General features: G+C 46.9%; 1 protein-coding gene across 4 annotated transcripts; it reads left to right on the top strand.

Annotated features, from left to right (window-relative positions):
• The first annotated feature begins 401 nt into the window (after window positions 1-401).
• Window positions 402-14,486, top strand: LOC103366574 (dipeptidyl peptidase 9). Of its 4 annotated transcripts, none has more exons than XM_008294708.1 (21): window positions 402-442; window positions 1,773-1,863; window positions 1,978-2,216; window positions 2,441-2,553; window positions 2,795-2,968; window positions 4,802-4,973; window positions 5,211-5,321; window positions 5,438-5,566; window positions 5,652-5,713; window positions 5,789-5,889; window positions 6,046-6,223; window positions 6,312-6,471; window positions 6,640-6,719; window positions 7,381-7,533; window positions 7,955-8,090; window positions 10,212-10,357; window positions 10,590-10,736; window positions 10,840-10,992; window positions 11,765-11,907; window positions 12,799-12,910; window positions 13,426-14,486. In XM_008294708.1, exons 2-21 carry the CDS (start codon window positions 1,808-1,810, stop codon window positions 13,516-13,518), a joined length of 2,658 nt encoding a protein of 885 aa, XP_008292930.1. In that variant the 5' UTR covers window positions 402-442; window positions 1,773-1,807; the 3' UTR covers window positions 13,519-14,486. The 4 variants fall into 4 exon arrangements, with proteins under 4 accessions (XP_008292930.1, XP_008294460.1, XP_008293691.1 ...); XM_008296238.1 differs by having other exon boundaries at window positions 4,805-4,973; XM_008295469.1 differs by having other exon boundaries at window positions 426-442; window positions 1,780-1,863.
• Window positions 14,487-16,279: the final 1,793 nt, after the last annotated feature.

Genomic DNA, 16,279 nt, shown 5'->3' on the forward strand with positions numbered 1-16,279 from the left:
AATATTTAAAAACTCATATGGTCCAGGTGCACATCCAGGTATTTACTGGTGCTTTGATGGATCTGTCTGGGCTCCAGGTAGAACATCGTTACCGTGGGTCTCCAGGTTCTCTGAACGGTTAATCTGGATGAAGCCTCGCATGTCAAACACCTTTAGTTTAAGCTGGCGTGCGGTTAAACCTGCTGCAGGTGAATAGTTAAAATAAGAGCTGCTGCCATCAGAGCCAGTGACCGCTGACGCCAGAGCAGTGCGGCCCTGAAAAACGTCCCGGAGTGTACTCCAGCAGCGCGAAGGTTCCGCCTCCTTCCGATCTTAAAGCCAGCTACATTCTCTGTGTGGCCATTCTGGGCCATGGATACAACCTTTAGCAGCCGCAAGATCTGTTTACTGACACCGAGCTAAGGCAGTCTGTGACCTGGTTAAAGAAACAGAGGCCAGATTGGTAAGTATTTTACTTAATTCCAGCTCGTTTCTTAGCGACGCTTGTCTGAGCGGCTGTTTTTACAGAAAGCCAGCTCCCGCTAGCTAGCGGCTAGCTAGCCTCCAGCTAGCATGACGGTGGCTAGCTGGTTAGCTTCAGAGCGAAAATGACAGAGGAGAGCTGTCATGTCAAAACGTAGCCAAGCGGGATATTTCTGAACGGATACGGTTTAAGAACAGCCCGTTTCTAACAACCTGGGCTTTCGTCATTCACCGCAAAGTAAAAGCAACGTCGGTTCCGTTTGAAATGTTGACCCAGATGGATTTGCCGGTGTTTCAGCCGGTGTGACTGAGGAGTTGAATCCGAGAACAAAGCTCTATTGTAGGCTAGCTAACGTTGACTGTTAACATCAGCGGTGCCGGTAATTCACTGGTTCGCTCGACCTGTTCCCACCCTGTACGTTAGCCCGCTCAGAGCTATCAAATACTCAACTGGGCCGGACCAGCTCTTCCATGTATTAGGTTTCAAGCTGCAGTGCCATTTTTGTTTTTTCATGTTAACATATAAGACAGAGAGCACGTTGAGTTAAAGTTTAATGTCCAGGGGAGGCTGTGATAGCAGCTAGCAGCCACGGTACTGATGCTCTCCCTCCTGGAGAGGAGGATCAGAAGTCACATTTGCGTTTTTCTAAATCCCCATTCACAAGCACACCAAAACCAGTCTGCTGATACAGACCTCCCAGTTAGCTGTTGTCTTCATGTTCAGGGAGCTGGTGACATTTTCTACCTCATATCCTGGTTGGAGTATTTTTATGGGCTCTTAAACTGGTTTCGGACCCTATCAGGTATCAGACCAGTCCACCATTTTTACGACACCACTAACAATACAGCAGCACCTCAGCTGTTTGGCCTGTGTGATTTTTCCCACAGTTGTTTGCGTCATACTAGTCTCTTACCCAACACGGATTATAAAGGCAGGAATGTGGGGTATTCCCTAAAGCTTCACCTGCAGCAGGTACAGCAGCTGATTTAGTTCATCACATGAGATGTTCAACAGGAGTTATGATCTTTAATGGTCACTCTGATCCGTTGTATTAAATTGTATGGCTCCATGTTTTAGAGTCAGTGTCCTACACTTATGAACTGTTTTTCTCTCTCTTTGAGGAGCATTTGAATCATTTCTGTTGTTCTTTGAGGACAACAGGAACAAATGTCTTGTGAGGGACGAAACGGTGCAGACAAACATCTATCCAGACCTCAGGTGTTCTGACGAGGAATCGCTGCCAAGATGTGTGACCATCTAACTCTGTGTCAGACCTTTAAATGATCTCAGTCCTGTGCTTTGTTCACAGGGTACAGCATTGGAGTCGGGCGCGTTGACCGGTGAATGCATAGAGTCAAGAAGGTCAAACTTTGTGACAAGAAAGAGGGTATTTGGAAAAGGTACCGTATTCCTGTCATGTCCTCTGTAATACCTGTCGTACTCAGTAAGGTGGGTTTAACCGTTTAAAAAGGATGATGCCTTCTGTTCCATTTTTCACGTTTTTATACGAGCAGCTGTGTGACCGTGAGGATGACGGCTGTGGACGGCCTTTCGGACAGCACAGAGGTGGTGGAGATGGAGGACGTCCCATCCCAGTTCTTTGTGGAGAAACACTCTTGGGAGGGCCTTCGTGACATCATCCACTGTAGCAGGAAGTACTCGGGTATGATCGCCAACAAGGCTCCACATGACTTCCAGTTTGTGCAGAAGAAGGATGAAAATGGACCCCACTCCCATCGGCTGTACTACCTCGGTGAGCTCTGTTCAAACTGAACTGATCCTTAGGATTTGTATTTGTTGCTCCTTTGTACTGCTTTCCCCTGACCTCACTTGTGTTTTCCTGCTCTGGAGTATGACGGCCTCATGACGTTAAAACAGTGACTCTGTTAAATGTGTCCTCATGCAGCCAGCTCGAGCTTTTTTCTGCGTCGTCGTTGTTGCTGAAGCTGCTTTTGTGTTTTTCGATGTGCCTTCCAGGAATGCCTTATGGAAGCAGAGAGAACTCGTTACTCTACTCAGAAATCCCCAAGAAGATTCGGAAAGAGGCCCTCTTAGTGTTGTCATGGAAACAGATGCTGGATCACTTCCAGGTGAGTTCCCTCTCTGCCGGCTCGTGCAACTCCACCAGCGAACACCGTCACATACTGATAGTGAAACTGAAAGTGCTGAACAGCTGTGATCCAGAGGGTTCTGTGAGGTGACTGTGGTTCAGTCGTATGTTTCACAGGAATCACACTGTTCATGTTTGTACACTAAAACATGTTTACATCGCAAACAATCTCTTCAGTAAATTCTAATTCTGCACATGTGATTTCCTGTTGTTTCTCTCAGGCGACGCCACACCAGGGGGCCTACTCTCGAGAGGAGGAGCTGCTGAGAGAGCGCAAACGTTTGGGAGCATTTGGTATCACTTCCTATGACTACCACTCTCAGACAGGCCTGTTCCTCTTCCAGGCCAGCAACAGCCTCTTCTACTGTCAAGACGGAGGAAACAACGGCTTCATCGTGAGTACTCTGCTGTCTTTTCTCCAATGTTGAATTTCTTAGATACTCGAAATGCATGGAATTAAGAGCGAGATAACGATATCCAAGGTAAAGATGCACTACACAGTACAGCTGTGTGGTGGCACTGAAGCAGTCTGCGGTTATTCAAGTAGAAAAATGATATCAATACGACAATGAGTTAGTGCACGGTGGTTCCTGTCACACATGACTTATTTCAGGGGTGTCAGGTCCTGGTCCTCGAGGGCCACAATCCTGCATGTTTTAGATGTTTCCCTCTTCCAACACACCTGATTCAAATGATCAGTTCATCCTCAAGCTCTGCAGAAGCCTGCTAACGATCCTGATCAGGGAAACATCTACAACATGCAGGACTGTGGCCCTGGAGGACCAGGACTGGACACCCCTGACTTATTTGATATTCAATGTGCTGTCGTTTATTTTTGGATGTAATTAATGCAGAAAACTGTTGTCTTAGAGCAAATAGAGTTTCAATATCTAATTTATTATCATACAATGTGATCCATTTCTACTTACGGCCACATCGCTGTGAAAACGTCCAATCCCGTCTGATCTCAGAGGGCGACCCAGTAGCTCAACTGGACAAGACAGTGACCCATGTACAGGGGCTATAGTCCCCGATGCAGTGGCCGTGGTTCGAGTCCAGCCAGTGGCTCATTTGGTAGAGCTGCTAGGTGGCTCGGTGGTTAGCACCGTGGCCTCACAGCTAGAAGGTTGCTGGTTGGCGTCCCAGTGAGGACACCCGGGATCTTCCTGCGTGGAGTCTCCATGTTCTCCCCGTGCAGCATGGGTTCTCTCCGGGTTCTCCGGCTTCCTCCCACAGTCCAGAAACATGCTGAGGTTAATTGGTGATTCTAAATTGTCTGTAGGTGTGAATGTGAGTGTGCTTGGTTGTCTGTCTCTAAGTGTAGCCCTGTGATAGACTGGTTACCTGTCCAGGTGAACCTGCCTTCACCCTGAGTCAGCTGGGATAGACTCCAGCCCCCCACCACCCTAGTGAGGATTAAGGTGAAGACATGATGGATGGATGTTCCGGTTCTGCCAGGTCTTGTCATGAGTTGGAGCAGATTTTATGGATGAGAAGATGATCATCAGACCATTTTTTACGTTTCAGTTTGTTGATCTTTGTGCTGGAGAAGCTTAACCATGAACTTTTCTCTGAGAGGTGTATCATGGAGCTTTCTGGGGCAGGTACACGACATGTTGTCAGCAGGTGCAGTTTGGATTTAAAATGCTGATAAAGACTTTATTAGTATTTGTAAGAGGGGCTTTTCATGGATCTTCTGTTTTGCTTTAGTGTCACTGCTACACTGGATGGGATGCAGAGTTTTAGGGGTGTGAGGCATCCTGTTGATGCCTGTTGTTTAGACTAGATGCAGCATTTTGAAGGAACAAACTGGACAAACGATGAGTAAATGGAATTACTAGGAACATGTATTTAGTTTTATAGACTGAAGAAATGACAGGTTGGTGTATGTTGGAGCAAACATTCTGAACATCTGGTCATTCTGCAAAACGAGCTGTTGGACTGTTATTCATTATTCTCACTGACACATTGAAAGGTCACGACGTCTGCCTGTATGGATCGACAGCATGTACTGTCATTTGCATGGTTGTGTCATCCAGCAAACTGTTGGTTTGGAATACCAACAGATGATGCAGCTGTTGGGGACAGAGTTAGTCGGATGTCTTTCAGAGCTGCTGTCTGTATTTCAAGATTTAGACATTCATTCATTACCATTACGACGACGCCTTCATCAGGTCTGTGTCGCTCTTCGGTTTGCCTTTGGCTAAGATTGTGTCTGTTGGTTTTAGCAGTCTGCTCCTGTAAAGCCTGTGGAGATCAAGACCCAGTGCTCAGGGACCCGAATGGACCCCAAGATCTGTCCAGGAGAGCCCGACTTCATAGCCTTCATCAACAACAACGACTTGTGGATAGCCAACATCAAGACGGGCGAAGAGAGGAGGCTCACGTTCTGTCATAAAGGTCTGGTCGCAATCATTTGAGCTGTCGACGTAAAGGTCACGCAGGAAATCAGTTAAAACATGAAGAAAACACCGTACAGCTGTAAACGATAAAGACTGCTTTAATTTAGACTTTTCAGCTTCAGTTTGTGTGTTTCTCATCGTCTCATTTCAGAAAGAAAGCTCCAGTAGGTTGCACAGTATCAGCTCGTCCGTTTGCTTGGATGTGAGCTTTTTGAACTTATCTGATGTCTTCCAGGTGTAGATAACGTGAAGGAGGACCCCAAGTCTGCAGGTGTAGCAACGTTTGTCATCCAAGAGGAGTTTGACCGTTTCACTGGTTACTGGTGGAGTCCTTCAGCAGTAGAAGGTCAGTTATTGACCGACCCAAGTCGTTCTGGGAGCACACGGGTCAGCCAGCGCTATCGCTCCTGTTTGTGTGCATCCGTTACATTCTGTCATCACACCAAGCGTTCCTCTCATCAGATCCCAGTGGAGGTAAAACCGTGTCCCTCCTGTATGAAGAGGTGGATGAGACGGAAGTAGAAATTATTCACGTTCCTTCTCCGGCGCTGGAGGAGCGGAAAGCAGACGCGTACAGATATCCCCGAACAGGTGGGTGCAGCGCTCGGATCTGGAGAAGTGAAGCGTCATGTCTGCCTTTTACGTCACTTCTGTTCTTCTGATGTCTTAATTACAGGCAGCAAAAACCCTCAGGCTACCCTCAAACTGGCAGAGATTAAGACAGACCATCAGGGAAGGGTGAGTGTTCCACTGACTGCCTTTCGTTCCTCAGCGCGGCCACTCGGTCTCGCTAACGTGTGCGTGTACTTGCAGATTGTGAGCACACAAGACAAAGAGCTCGTCGTCCCCTTCACCTCCTTGTTTCCTGGGACAGAATACATCGCCAGAGTCGGGTGGACGAGTGACGGCAAATAGTGAGTGCTCCGCTCAAAGCTGTAATCGTGCTGGAATTCTCACATAAGACCAAGGAAGCATTTCAGTCGGAGGTTGCTTGATGGAGTATTCTCACGTTTATCATGTCTTTGTTGTGGCCTGCATTGTAAGACATTTTTCTCTTTGTGCGTTCTCAGTGGCTGGGCGGTGCTGTTGGACCGCAGTCAGAGGAAACTCCAGCTGGTTCTGCTGCCTCCGGCTCTCTTCATCCCTGTGACAGATGACCCGTCTGTGAGGCAGGAGAGTCTGGAGGCGGTGCCCGGCAACACGCAGCCCTACATCATCTATGAAGAGACCACAGACGTCTGGATAAATGTACGTGTTTCCACATCTTCAGTTAACCTCAAGCAGAACTCTGACTACTCAGGTGTAACGGTGGCCGCTGTCTTTCCTCTCTCCACAGGTTCATGATATATTCTATCCCTTTATTCAAACGACAGATGATGAATTTACTTTCATTTGGGTGAATGAGTCTAAAACAGGCTTCAGCCATCTGTATAAAACTACATCTGTGTTCCAACCGGGCTGCTACCACTGGACAGACGACTATCAACACGTAGAGGGTAGGAGGCCACGAGAGGCCAGCGCATGTATTAGAAATCAAATAAATCCGTTAATCTCATAGATGGATGTGTTTTAGAAGCTCATATTGTTTTATCTCTCCACTCAGCTGTTTGCAGGTTTCTTGTGTGTCAGGGAGCGTGCTGATTTAGTTATCTGTCTTGTTGCAGGAGACTTCAAATGTGCAATCAAAGAGGAGGTTACACTGACCAGTGGAGAATGGGAGGTGCTGGCAAGACACGGCTCCAAGGTTAGACAGAGTCTGTTGGTCCGGAATAAACAAAATACTCACCTATACAGTATGTACAGGGGTTAGGAACACGCTGAGGAAAGAGCAGTTTGATGTGCTGACTGTAGCGCTCTCGTTGTGAGCTCTCAGCCACAGTTTGAGGATGAGCTGAATGAGCTGTGCTGCAGTGCCTGAAGTCCACAGCTGATCGACATCACCAGATAGCCGGTATTTTCCCTGGAGCCGTTCTGTCAGGCCTGCACTGGAGCTGACTGCACTTTTTGCTTGTTTCAGGACATTTCTATCCTCATTCTGGTCCTTTCGAGCATCGTTCTGCTGCACAGTCTTAAAACTGCTGGACTGAATGTAATAGTTTTCTCAAACAGTCTGACGTTTTTCACCCATTGTGGGTACGACCAGCCTCACTGAGAAACCTCATGTTCACCTTTAACCAATGCCTCAAAGCCAAAATAATAAAACATTTCATTACCAAATATGTTTTGACTTGGCAGTTGATTTGAACTGTAGAAATCTTTCCCACACTCTTAGCTTCAGTATTAACACTCAGGACTGACCTTAGGGATGTTATAGTGAGCGAGTGAGGTTGTTTCATGGCTCCTTTCAGGTTTCTTACCATCCATCTGCTAACGCCCACTGTTGTCTTGTCGCCATCATTTGCCAGATCTGGGTGAACGAGGCCACGAAGCTGGTGTACTTCCAGGGCACCAGAGACACGCCTCTGGAGCACCACCTCTACGTGGTCAGCTACGAGTCACCTGGAGACGTGGTCAGACTAACCAAGCCCGGCTTCTCTCACAGCTGCTCCGTTAGTCAGGTACAGCCGTTTACTTGTTTTGCTGTGTGCACGTACAGTCTGGCTGGCTGTTTGTCTGTCCATGTTCTAAACATGTTACTACAACACAAACACCTTTTGTTGTCGAGTTCTTTCTCCTGCTAGTGGCCACAGATGTTCTCATAAAAGTCTGAGCAGAGAAACTGGAGATGATGGAGACGTTTTCCTGAAAGCTGTCAGAGCAAACAGTTTGGATGTAAATGTTGCAGGATGTGGGATGAATGTTTCCTGGATGTCAGCAGTAGCTCATGGTCGGCTGTGTAGCACAGATCTGAGCAGCATGCGGTGCGGTGCTGCAGTCCCATTCCCTCGTCCTGCAGCCTTCTTTATTCTTGTCCTGATGTTCTTTTCTTCGTTTTCATCATGTTTGACCTCTCTCTCTCTTTCTTCTCTCACTCTGCAGAACTTTGACTTCTTCGTCAGCCACTACAGTAATGTGAGCACGCCGCCCTGTGTTCACGTCTACAAACTGACCAGCTCAGAGGGCGACCCGCTACACATGGTACCCGAGTTCTGGGCCAGCATGATGGAATCACCAGGTACCCAGAAACAAACCATACAGCAGTTTTCCTAAGACAGATATGTACAGATAGTGTCCAACAGCAGCTCTCTCATGTGAGTTGTTCTGGATCAGAACGGGCCTTTGTGGGGTGAACATGCCCAGCAGCGAGCATAGTCGGTTCGTGTTATTACCAATTAATAAACTATCTATTTATCTGTCTATCTTATCTATTAAGCTTGAGATGGAACCTTAACTAAGTAAATTTTTATTTCTACAAAGGTTTATTTTTCTCTCTCGGTTCGTATCATTTGGAGCTGGTGGTTCTCCACGGCCACTGGCTGTTTGGGTTAGCATTAAAAGTTCCTCTTTGCACCAAAACCCTGCCCATGTAGACAAGAAGCGGCTTGTTCTGACAAAAATATGTGTTGGACATGGACGATTTGCAGTTGGGCATCACAAAGAGAGAAGTAAGCCAAGAGTCAGAGGTTCAGAGCTCAGAGGTTCAGAGTTTAGAGCTCAGAGGTTCAGAGTTCAGAGCTCAGAGCGCCCTCTAAGCATCTGCCAGATCACTAAAGCACCAGCTCCACTGGAAACTAAATCCTCATAGATGTTAGTAGTTTATTAACAGTAGCTGATCCCCCCTCTGGAGCAGCTCATGATAAATTACAAACCGGATTTTGAATAACGTTAAACCAACACAGATTTGGTTCTAATTCAGTTCCCTGATTGTTTCTTACTGTCCTGATAACACAGAGACTTACTCATGACATGAACCTCTTCTCATATTCAGACAACCTGGTGCTGAACCAGAGCCCGGTGTGTCAGCTGATGGTGTGTTTCCACAGCTCATCACAGGCCAAACAAACAGCTGGAAATCCCTGTAAATACATTTTTCAAACATCACGTGTGACGGTCGGCCCACCCATCTGTGGTTCTGTTTGGACCAGTCGATACAGCTGAGTGGAGTCTGTAGGGGACGGTCTGTGGTGTTGATGAAATCAAGGACAGTCAGTTGCATCTGCAGCGGCGTCCTCCAGACAATCCTGACAGCAACCAGATACTGAGCTGCCCAGACGTGGACAACATCCCGTGATCGTTGTTTATGATTAAATAGAAGCACCAGGAGACGGAATGGCAGGCCTTGACTGTCTTGTTGCTTATTTATTGGTGTTTGTGTTTTGGCTGAGGAGTAGAAGTCGAAGGGTTCCTGCCTCCTGAGTGCAGGGCCGCTCACAAAGTCAGCTGGCGCTATGGTGCTACCGTATGTGCCATAAATACCCTGCTGTGGATGGAAGTGATGCTACGGCCACGTTCACACGTAGCCGGTATTCACAAAAACGGATTTACGTTTTTAAAAATAACAGTTCACACCAGATCGTTCTCAAAAAAACCTTCATCAACACAAACCCGCATAAACCCATCGGTAAGAGCTGCTATGAGCTGCCAGACCTACAGGGGGCAGTGTAACCAGAAACATACAGCCAATCAGAATCCTGGAAAAAAACACAACAACGAATGACACTAGCTACTTCCTGTTACCTCAACGATAATGAGCCAAGGGGCTTCTCCTACATGTGGTGTTAGAGACACAACAAGGAAAACACTGACTTTCTATCACAGCAGCCAGACTGTAAACATGGTCGCACACATGTGATGCTTTAGTCGCTCACTGTGACGTCAGACTCCGCCTCCTCCTGTCTACATGCAGACATAAAGACAGAGTTTTTCCAGATCTCCACTGTGGCCGGAGTTTTCAGATCTGATGGTTTTGGTGACTCGTAGCTTCGTCTACGTGTGAACCAAAGGCCCGTTAAGATAGACGGGGCCTACGTCTACTAATCTGACCGAACAGGTGCAAGGTGGAACAGTTTAAGAATCACAATGTGAAGGTATCATGAGGTGATAGTTTGCAGTTCTAAGGTAACTCACCTGAAGATTGGTCTGATTCCTGATCAGTCATCAGATTGTGTTATTTGTGTGTAATACTGACTGTTTTCCTGACTTCTGTTAGACACTGAACACAGTCCACTGGGTTTGTGCTGAACTCTGTCGAGGCTTTTCAGACGTGTTGGTTCAGGTCAAGTTCTGTCTGGACCTGAGCCACCACCTCTGGCGGTTTCTGCTCACTCTTAACCACATGTGCCCATCTGTGTTCCAGGTTGCCCGGGAGATTACAATCCACCTGAGATTTTTGACTTTCCAGGAAAGTCAGGCTTCCAGCTTTATGGGATGGTTTACAAGCCTCACAATCTGCAGCCCGGCAGAAAGCACCCGACCGTTCTCTTTGTGTACGGAGGCCCGCAGGTTTGTGGTTCTGTCCAGTCCATGCTGCTGAAAATTGAATTTCCCTTCTGGGATAAATAAAGTATTTTTCATTTCATTCATTTCATTTCACTCTGGTGTAACTGTTTGGTGTGCAGTGAGATCTCGTCATAGCTGTCTTTCCTTTACGACCCTGAAATGCTGCTTTGAACCTGAGTTACTGTGTCGGGGGGGAAAGCCGAAGCACGCTGAGGAACGTTTTGTGTGTGTTTAGGTGCAGCTGGTGAACAACTCCTTCAAGGGGATGAAGTACCTCCGTCTGAACACGCTGGCCTCCCTCGGCTACGCTGTGGTCGTCATCGATGGGAGGGGCTCCTGCCAGAGGGGCCTCGAATTTGAAGGAGCTTTGAAAAACAAAATGGTAGAGTCTGATATTAAAATGAATCCAGTGTCAGCAGAGAAATGAAGATCCCTTCAGAAGACGTGCAGTTTAAATCACGTTCTGTTTGCCTTTGGTCCTCTAGGGTCAGGTGGAGATCGAAGACCAGGTGGAGGGGCTGCAGTATGTGGCCGAGAAGTTTAACTTCGTGGACCTGAGCCGTGTTGCCATCCACGGCTGGTCCTACGGTGGCTTCCTCTCTCTCATGGGCCTCATCCAGCGGCCCAATGTCTTCAAGGTGGGACGCCTCTTTGTCCTTCAGTCTTCTTTGTGTCGTTAAATCGTCTTCTCTGTCTGTCAGCAAGCTGAGTGGTGGCGTTACTGCCTGATGCTACATCCTGAGAGTTAACTGCTTAGTTTCTGAAGTGCTAAAAACAGGCAGCATGGTGGCTCGGTGGTTAGCACCGTTAGCGCCTCACAGCTAGAAGGTCACTGGTTGGCGTCCCGGTGAGGACACCCGGGATCTTTCTGCATGGAGTCTCCATGTTCTTCCCGTGCAGCGTGGGTTCTCTCCGGGTTCTCCGGCTTCTTCCCACAGTCCAGAAACATGCGGAGGTTAATTGGTGATTGTAAATTGTCTGTAGGTGTGAATGTGAGTGTGCTTGGTTGTCTGTCTCTAAGTGTAGCCCTGTGATAGACTGGTTACCTGTCCAGGTGAACCTGCCTTCACCCTGAGTCAGCTGGGATAGACTCCGCCTCCCTAGTGAGGATGAAGGTGTAGAGATGATGGATGGATGGATGATTCTAATAAGTGGACGTGTGATGCAGTTGCCTCTTGCGTCCACATGGTGTCGGTGTTGGACAGTGTGTTGGTTGTGTTCACTCAGTAGATGTCCTCCAGCTGGTTCATAACATCAACAGAGGAATCATCTCTAGTGCTTCTGCATTCTCTTCTAACACATTCAGTAAACCTAAACCATCACACCAACCTGTGTCTCATCTTCTGAGCTGCTCTCTAATAAAAACGACCTCATTCTTGTCCGTCTGACGACGCTGTGTGTCGCTGCCAGCTGGCTATTGCAGGAGCGCCGGTGACCGTGTGGATGGCCTACGACACCGGCTACACAGAGCGCTACATGGACGTGCCTGAGAACAACCAGCAGGGCTACGAGGAAGGATCGGTGGCGCTGCACGTGGACAAGCTGCCCAGCGAGTCAGTACACACACACACACACACACACACACACGCACACACACACACACTCTGACAGCATATGAGTTGGGGTCTGGTCGCTGTGAAGCTGTGTGACGTTGCATAGATCAGATCTCTTGTCTGTGTTGGATGACTGCAGGATGCAATCCGTTATATTCCTGTTGAACTCTGTTCCATTCTCCGTCGGGCCGGCCTTATTAAACTATTAGGATGTGAGGTAGAAGCTGAGCTCAGGCTTCAGCGTCTGGGCGTTCAGGAGGCCGTGGGCGTGTTGGAGCACTGCTCTGGGACGTCACAGCCAAGAATCTCTGAGGCCCTGCAGCTCAATTCAAACCTTTCTATGAATTTCTTTGGACAAGTTCAGGCTCCACTCATGTTGGACGGCAGGTGGTATTTCAAGAATTGCAGCGTATGTTGTTGTACTCTGTGGAAGCCTGTAGTCTTTTATTATTCTGCTCTTGGCATTAACTAACCCCTAGAAGCGGATATCTGATCGGCGTCGGCATGAAAATGATCCCTTCATGCCTTTACATGGCCTGTTGAGTCCCATCTCTCCCTCTCTACCCAGTCAGCCCTCTCCTACTCACTGCAGCTTGAGCACACCAGCTCACCTATCACCCATCACCCACTACCTCATTGTTCACACCGGAAACCGATTCTGAGAAAGAATATTGATTTGGAAAGTCCCACCATGCAAGGATTGGTACTTAAAGTTTGTTAATGTGAAACCCTGAAGTCTGTGTAGGTTTAAGGTGGAACTGCTCAGCCGTAGCATTGACTGCCATTTATGCTCCTGATGTGTATTCCAGCATATAGAACCTCCACGTTAACGAGGAGCTACCGTCTCATCAGAGGAGGTCTTTACTAACCGTGTCTTCCTTGTCATTCCAGGCCCAACCGTTTGCTGATTCTCCATGGATTCCTAGATGAGAATGTGCACTTTTTCCACACTAATTTCCTGGTGTCACAGATAATCCGTGCTGGGAAACCGTACCAGCTTCAGGTTGGTACCGGAGGAGGCTTGTTTCTTGCATCCTAATAGCAGGTTTACACTCCACAAGCTGCACATGGACGCAATATCCCTGTTGTTTGTTTTTTTTTTCTTTAATATTCATGTTTTTTATTCTATATTCTATTTTTTTTCTATTTGTCATCCTTTAGTCGTGTAAATACCCCCACACACACATTTTTATACTATGTCGTGCACTTTTTGCCCCGGTGTTTTGCCTACCAGAGCTGCTAACTCTAGTGCTGTTGTGCTTTCTTGTACAATGACAATAAAGAGATTCTGATTAATGTCTGTTTAACCCTTATGGTGAATGCATTTGGTAAAGTAGCTCCAACTGCTGTGACATTTAACGGTATTTATATCCATTTACGTCCATTAACAGCATACATCTGGAGGTTTAAGTCAGATGAAGATGTTTTGCAAAGCAGCTTTTATTAGCTACGTACACTAAATGCACTTGTAATAATTCCTAAACTGAGTCTTCTGTCTTGTCTATCTTGCTCTTGCAGGTGTACCCCAACGAGCGGCACAGTATTCGCTGCCCTGAGTCTGGAGAGCACTACGAGATAATGCTGCTGCACTTTCTACAACAATACCTCTGAAACGAGACAACAGGGGAGAAGTGAAGTCCAGTTCCCCACTGTCCTCCTGTCCCTTCCCGCCCGTCCCACACCGTCTCCAGCCCGTCATCGACACTCAGCAAACCCATGAGCCACCCTCTCCTCTGAACTCTCACTTCTCTCCGCTATACCTTCCTCTCTCTCGCTCTCTGTCTTGTTCTGTTCCTCGCTCTGTCTCCTCCTCCCCTCCCCCTGCCGTGTACAGTCTGGGGTTTGGTTTACGAGCACAGAGATTTGGTGTCTCACCCTGAAAGCTGAACAAAGACAAGGACATACGGAGAAGTGTTTGCAGGCTGTGTCACATTGACTCATCGCTCACCCACGTCCTCATCTCCACACCGTCATGGGTTTTTGCCAAACGTTATCGTGTTGTTTAGTTCCCCCCCTGCTCCACCTGTTCTGTTTGTTTCAGCCAGTGGTAGGAACGGGGTCACGGTTCACGGATAAGAAAACGGAATCTATACACGTCTTTTGCAGACATGAGCTCTCGCAGCACTACATGTGTACAATACAGCTGATCTCCTGCACCCACGCAGACACGCCCACAGAGCGGCGATGTCCACACGTACTGCAGTTAGTGTGTTCATGAAGAAAGGAAGAAGGTCGCGGCTCTTCCTCTGTCCACTCGTTTTAAGTGTGTTGTTTAAAGTAAGATATTTTTATGGATTTTATTCTTTTTTTCTTTTTTTAAATGAGCGCCGTTGGAAGCCGCTCGTCGACGTGTCGGCGCCGTTTTTCTCCCCTCACATCACATCGCTCGAGATGTCTGCTTGCCTTCTTAACACATAATTTATATTTGCCAAAGTACCTCTTGACTCTTGATCTTGCTGGTATTTCCTTTTTTTACTGCAATAAAGACAACAGGAGGGTGAGCACTGGAGTCTTACAACAGCTTTGTACCACCGAAATACAATTTGTACATGATAATAAATAAATGTATGAATCAGTCACACGCTCTTCTTCGCCGCCGTCTGTTAACTGAGGAGCTGCAGCTTCTTGTCGTGTTTCCTGTTTGCAACCAGGCCGTCTTGGTGGCAAACATCTCAAGTGTTTTCCTGCTGACACTCAGAGCCTCGTGTCCTCCTCTTCACCGTCAGAGCCGACCCAACCTCCTCCACGGCTACGAGTGCTCTCAGGCTCTCCAGAGCCCGAAGCCGCAGGTGCTCGTCGGTCCTTCTGCCCCCTAACTGTGTGAGCAGCACTGTTGCTATGGCAACCTTTTTACAGTATAGGTGAGTGATGCTGCCTCACCTTGATCTGATAGCGCCGCGGGGATGATGGTACTTTAACTGCCATCAACAAACAGGCCACTGCAGTGCTGGATGTTGGGAATCACGCTTCTCTGCAGATAAGATCCATTTCTGTAAAATAAATACGAAGCTGCAGATGAGAAACCAGTAAACTCTGGATAAATCTAGCCGTCCCAGGTTTGTCTGGAGGTGATGAAATCTACCTACCAGCACTTCTAAAGGTCATTGATTAGCATCTTTTATCTTTTCTCTAAATGAGAAACAGCAACTTGTAGTTTTATCCAGGGTTGACGCTGCAGCGCTGCTCCTGAAAACGTCCACCGCAGGACCGCTAAGAAAACTACAACTCCTCATTTTTAGTCTTCAGGTTTTTCCAACTGATCTTTAAAGGTGCAGCACGACAGCTGTTCCTCTGTGTTCATGCAAAGCTCACATTGATTGATTTTAATCCTTCATTCAACAATTTCCCTGAGGTTCTACCAAAGGGATCAATAAAGATCTATCTATCTATCTATCTATCTGTCTATCTGTCTATCTGTCTATCTGTCTGTCTGTCTGTCTGTCTGTCTGTCTGTCTGTCTGTCTGTCATACAAGAATAAATAAACGCGTGTATACAAATGGCTAGAAACAGGAACAGAAGTGATAATAATTAACCGCAATAACTAGTAATTACCTACAAATGTGCCAAAAAGATTACAAAGTGTTTCATACATGAAGGAAAAGCAGAAAAATCAGGCACAAATAAAAACACGTTTGCATTCACAAATAATAAAAGTCAAGCCTGTGTTGTCATTAATATTCACAGAACTGACTCTCTGTGAAAATATTTTACTTTTCAAGCAAATCATGTTTTTGAGTTTTAGCGAATTAACAAACAAATTCCCCTCGTTTACAGAGTCCATCTCAAACAGTGCGTAAGAGCAGGTGTTTATTCAGCTAAATTAAACTTAGTTTAAAGCCCGATTCATTTAAATGACAAACTCATCTGGTGGGATATTTTTAAGAAAAGCAGCTGTGACATGAAAGTACTGATGACCGCTGACAGTCGCAAAGCAGTTTTAAAAACAGATTTGTTGTAGAAATCAGGGATTCCCATCTTACTTTGTGTGGAGCCATTTTGCAGAATCGGTGCTCCAACCGCCCCTCCATGCTGAATGTGAGCTCTGACCCTCTGGCAAGAGAGTTAGATGCCAGAGGCTCGATCCAAACTCCTTGATAACACCAGCCATTGCTGTGCTGAAGTCAGATTTTGGAGGATGACAGCGTTTGTTTCGTCTGCTGTTGTGTGCTGTCCGTTGTAGCGTGGTGTCTGGATGTGATCGGCTGTGATTTCTGTGTTTTCTGTGTTTATCTGCTTCTTGCCTTCAGAGCAAGTTTCCCTCAAAGTCAAATGACAGGAGGCCAATAATTTTATATTTCAATTCAAATCAACTTCTTTTTTTTGGAATCATTTAAATACAAATTATGAACATCCAATGGACACTATTGGACA

This window comes from Stegastes partitus, unplaced genomic scaffold, assembly GCF_000690725.1.
Source record: "Stegastes partitus isolate 25-593 unplaced genomic scaffold, Stegastes_partitus-1.0.2 Scaffold0, whole genome shotgun sequence".
In the NCBI taxonomy this organism is placed as follows: domain Eukaryota; kingdom Metazoa; phylum Chordata; class Actinopteri; family Pomacentridae; genus Stegastes; species Stegastes partitus.

Coding starts and splice junctions, on each gene's coding strand:
- LOC103366574 (XM_008294708.1), top strand. CDS start 1,808: ATGCATAGAGTCAAGAAGGTCAAACTTTGTGACAAGAAAGAGGGTATT. Junction 5,322..5,437: donor GAGTCCTTCAGCAGTAGAAG/GTCAGTTATTGA, acceptor TCCTCTCATCAG/ATCCCAGTGGAGGTAAAACC. Junction 7,534..7,954: donor ACAGCTGCTCCGTTAGTCAG/GTACAGCCGTTT, acceptor CTCACTCTGCAG/AACTTTGACTTCTTCGTCAG.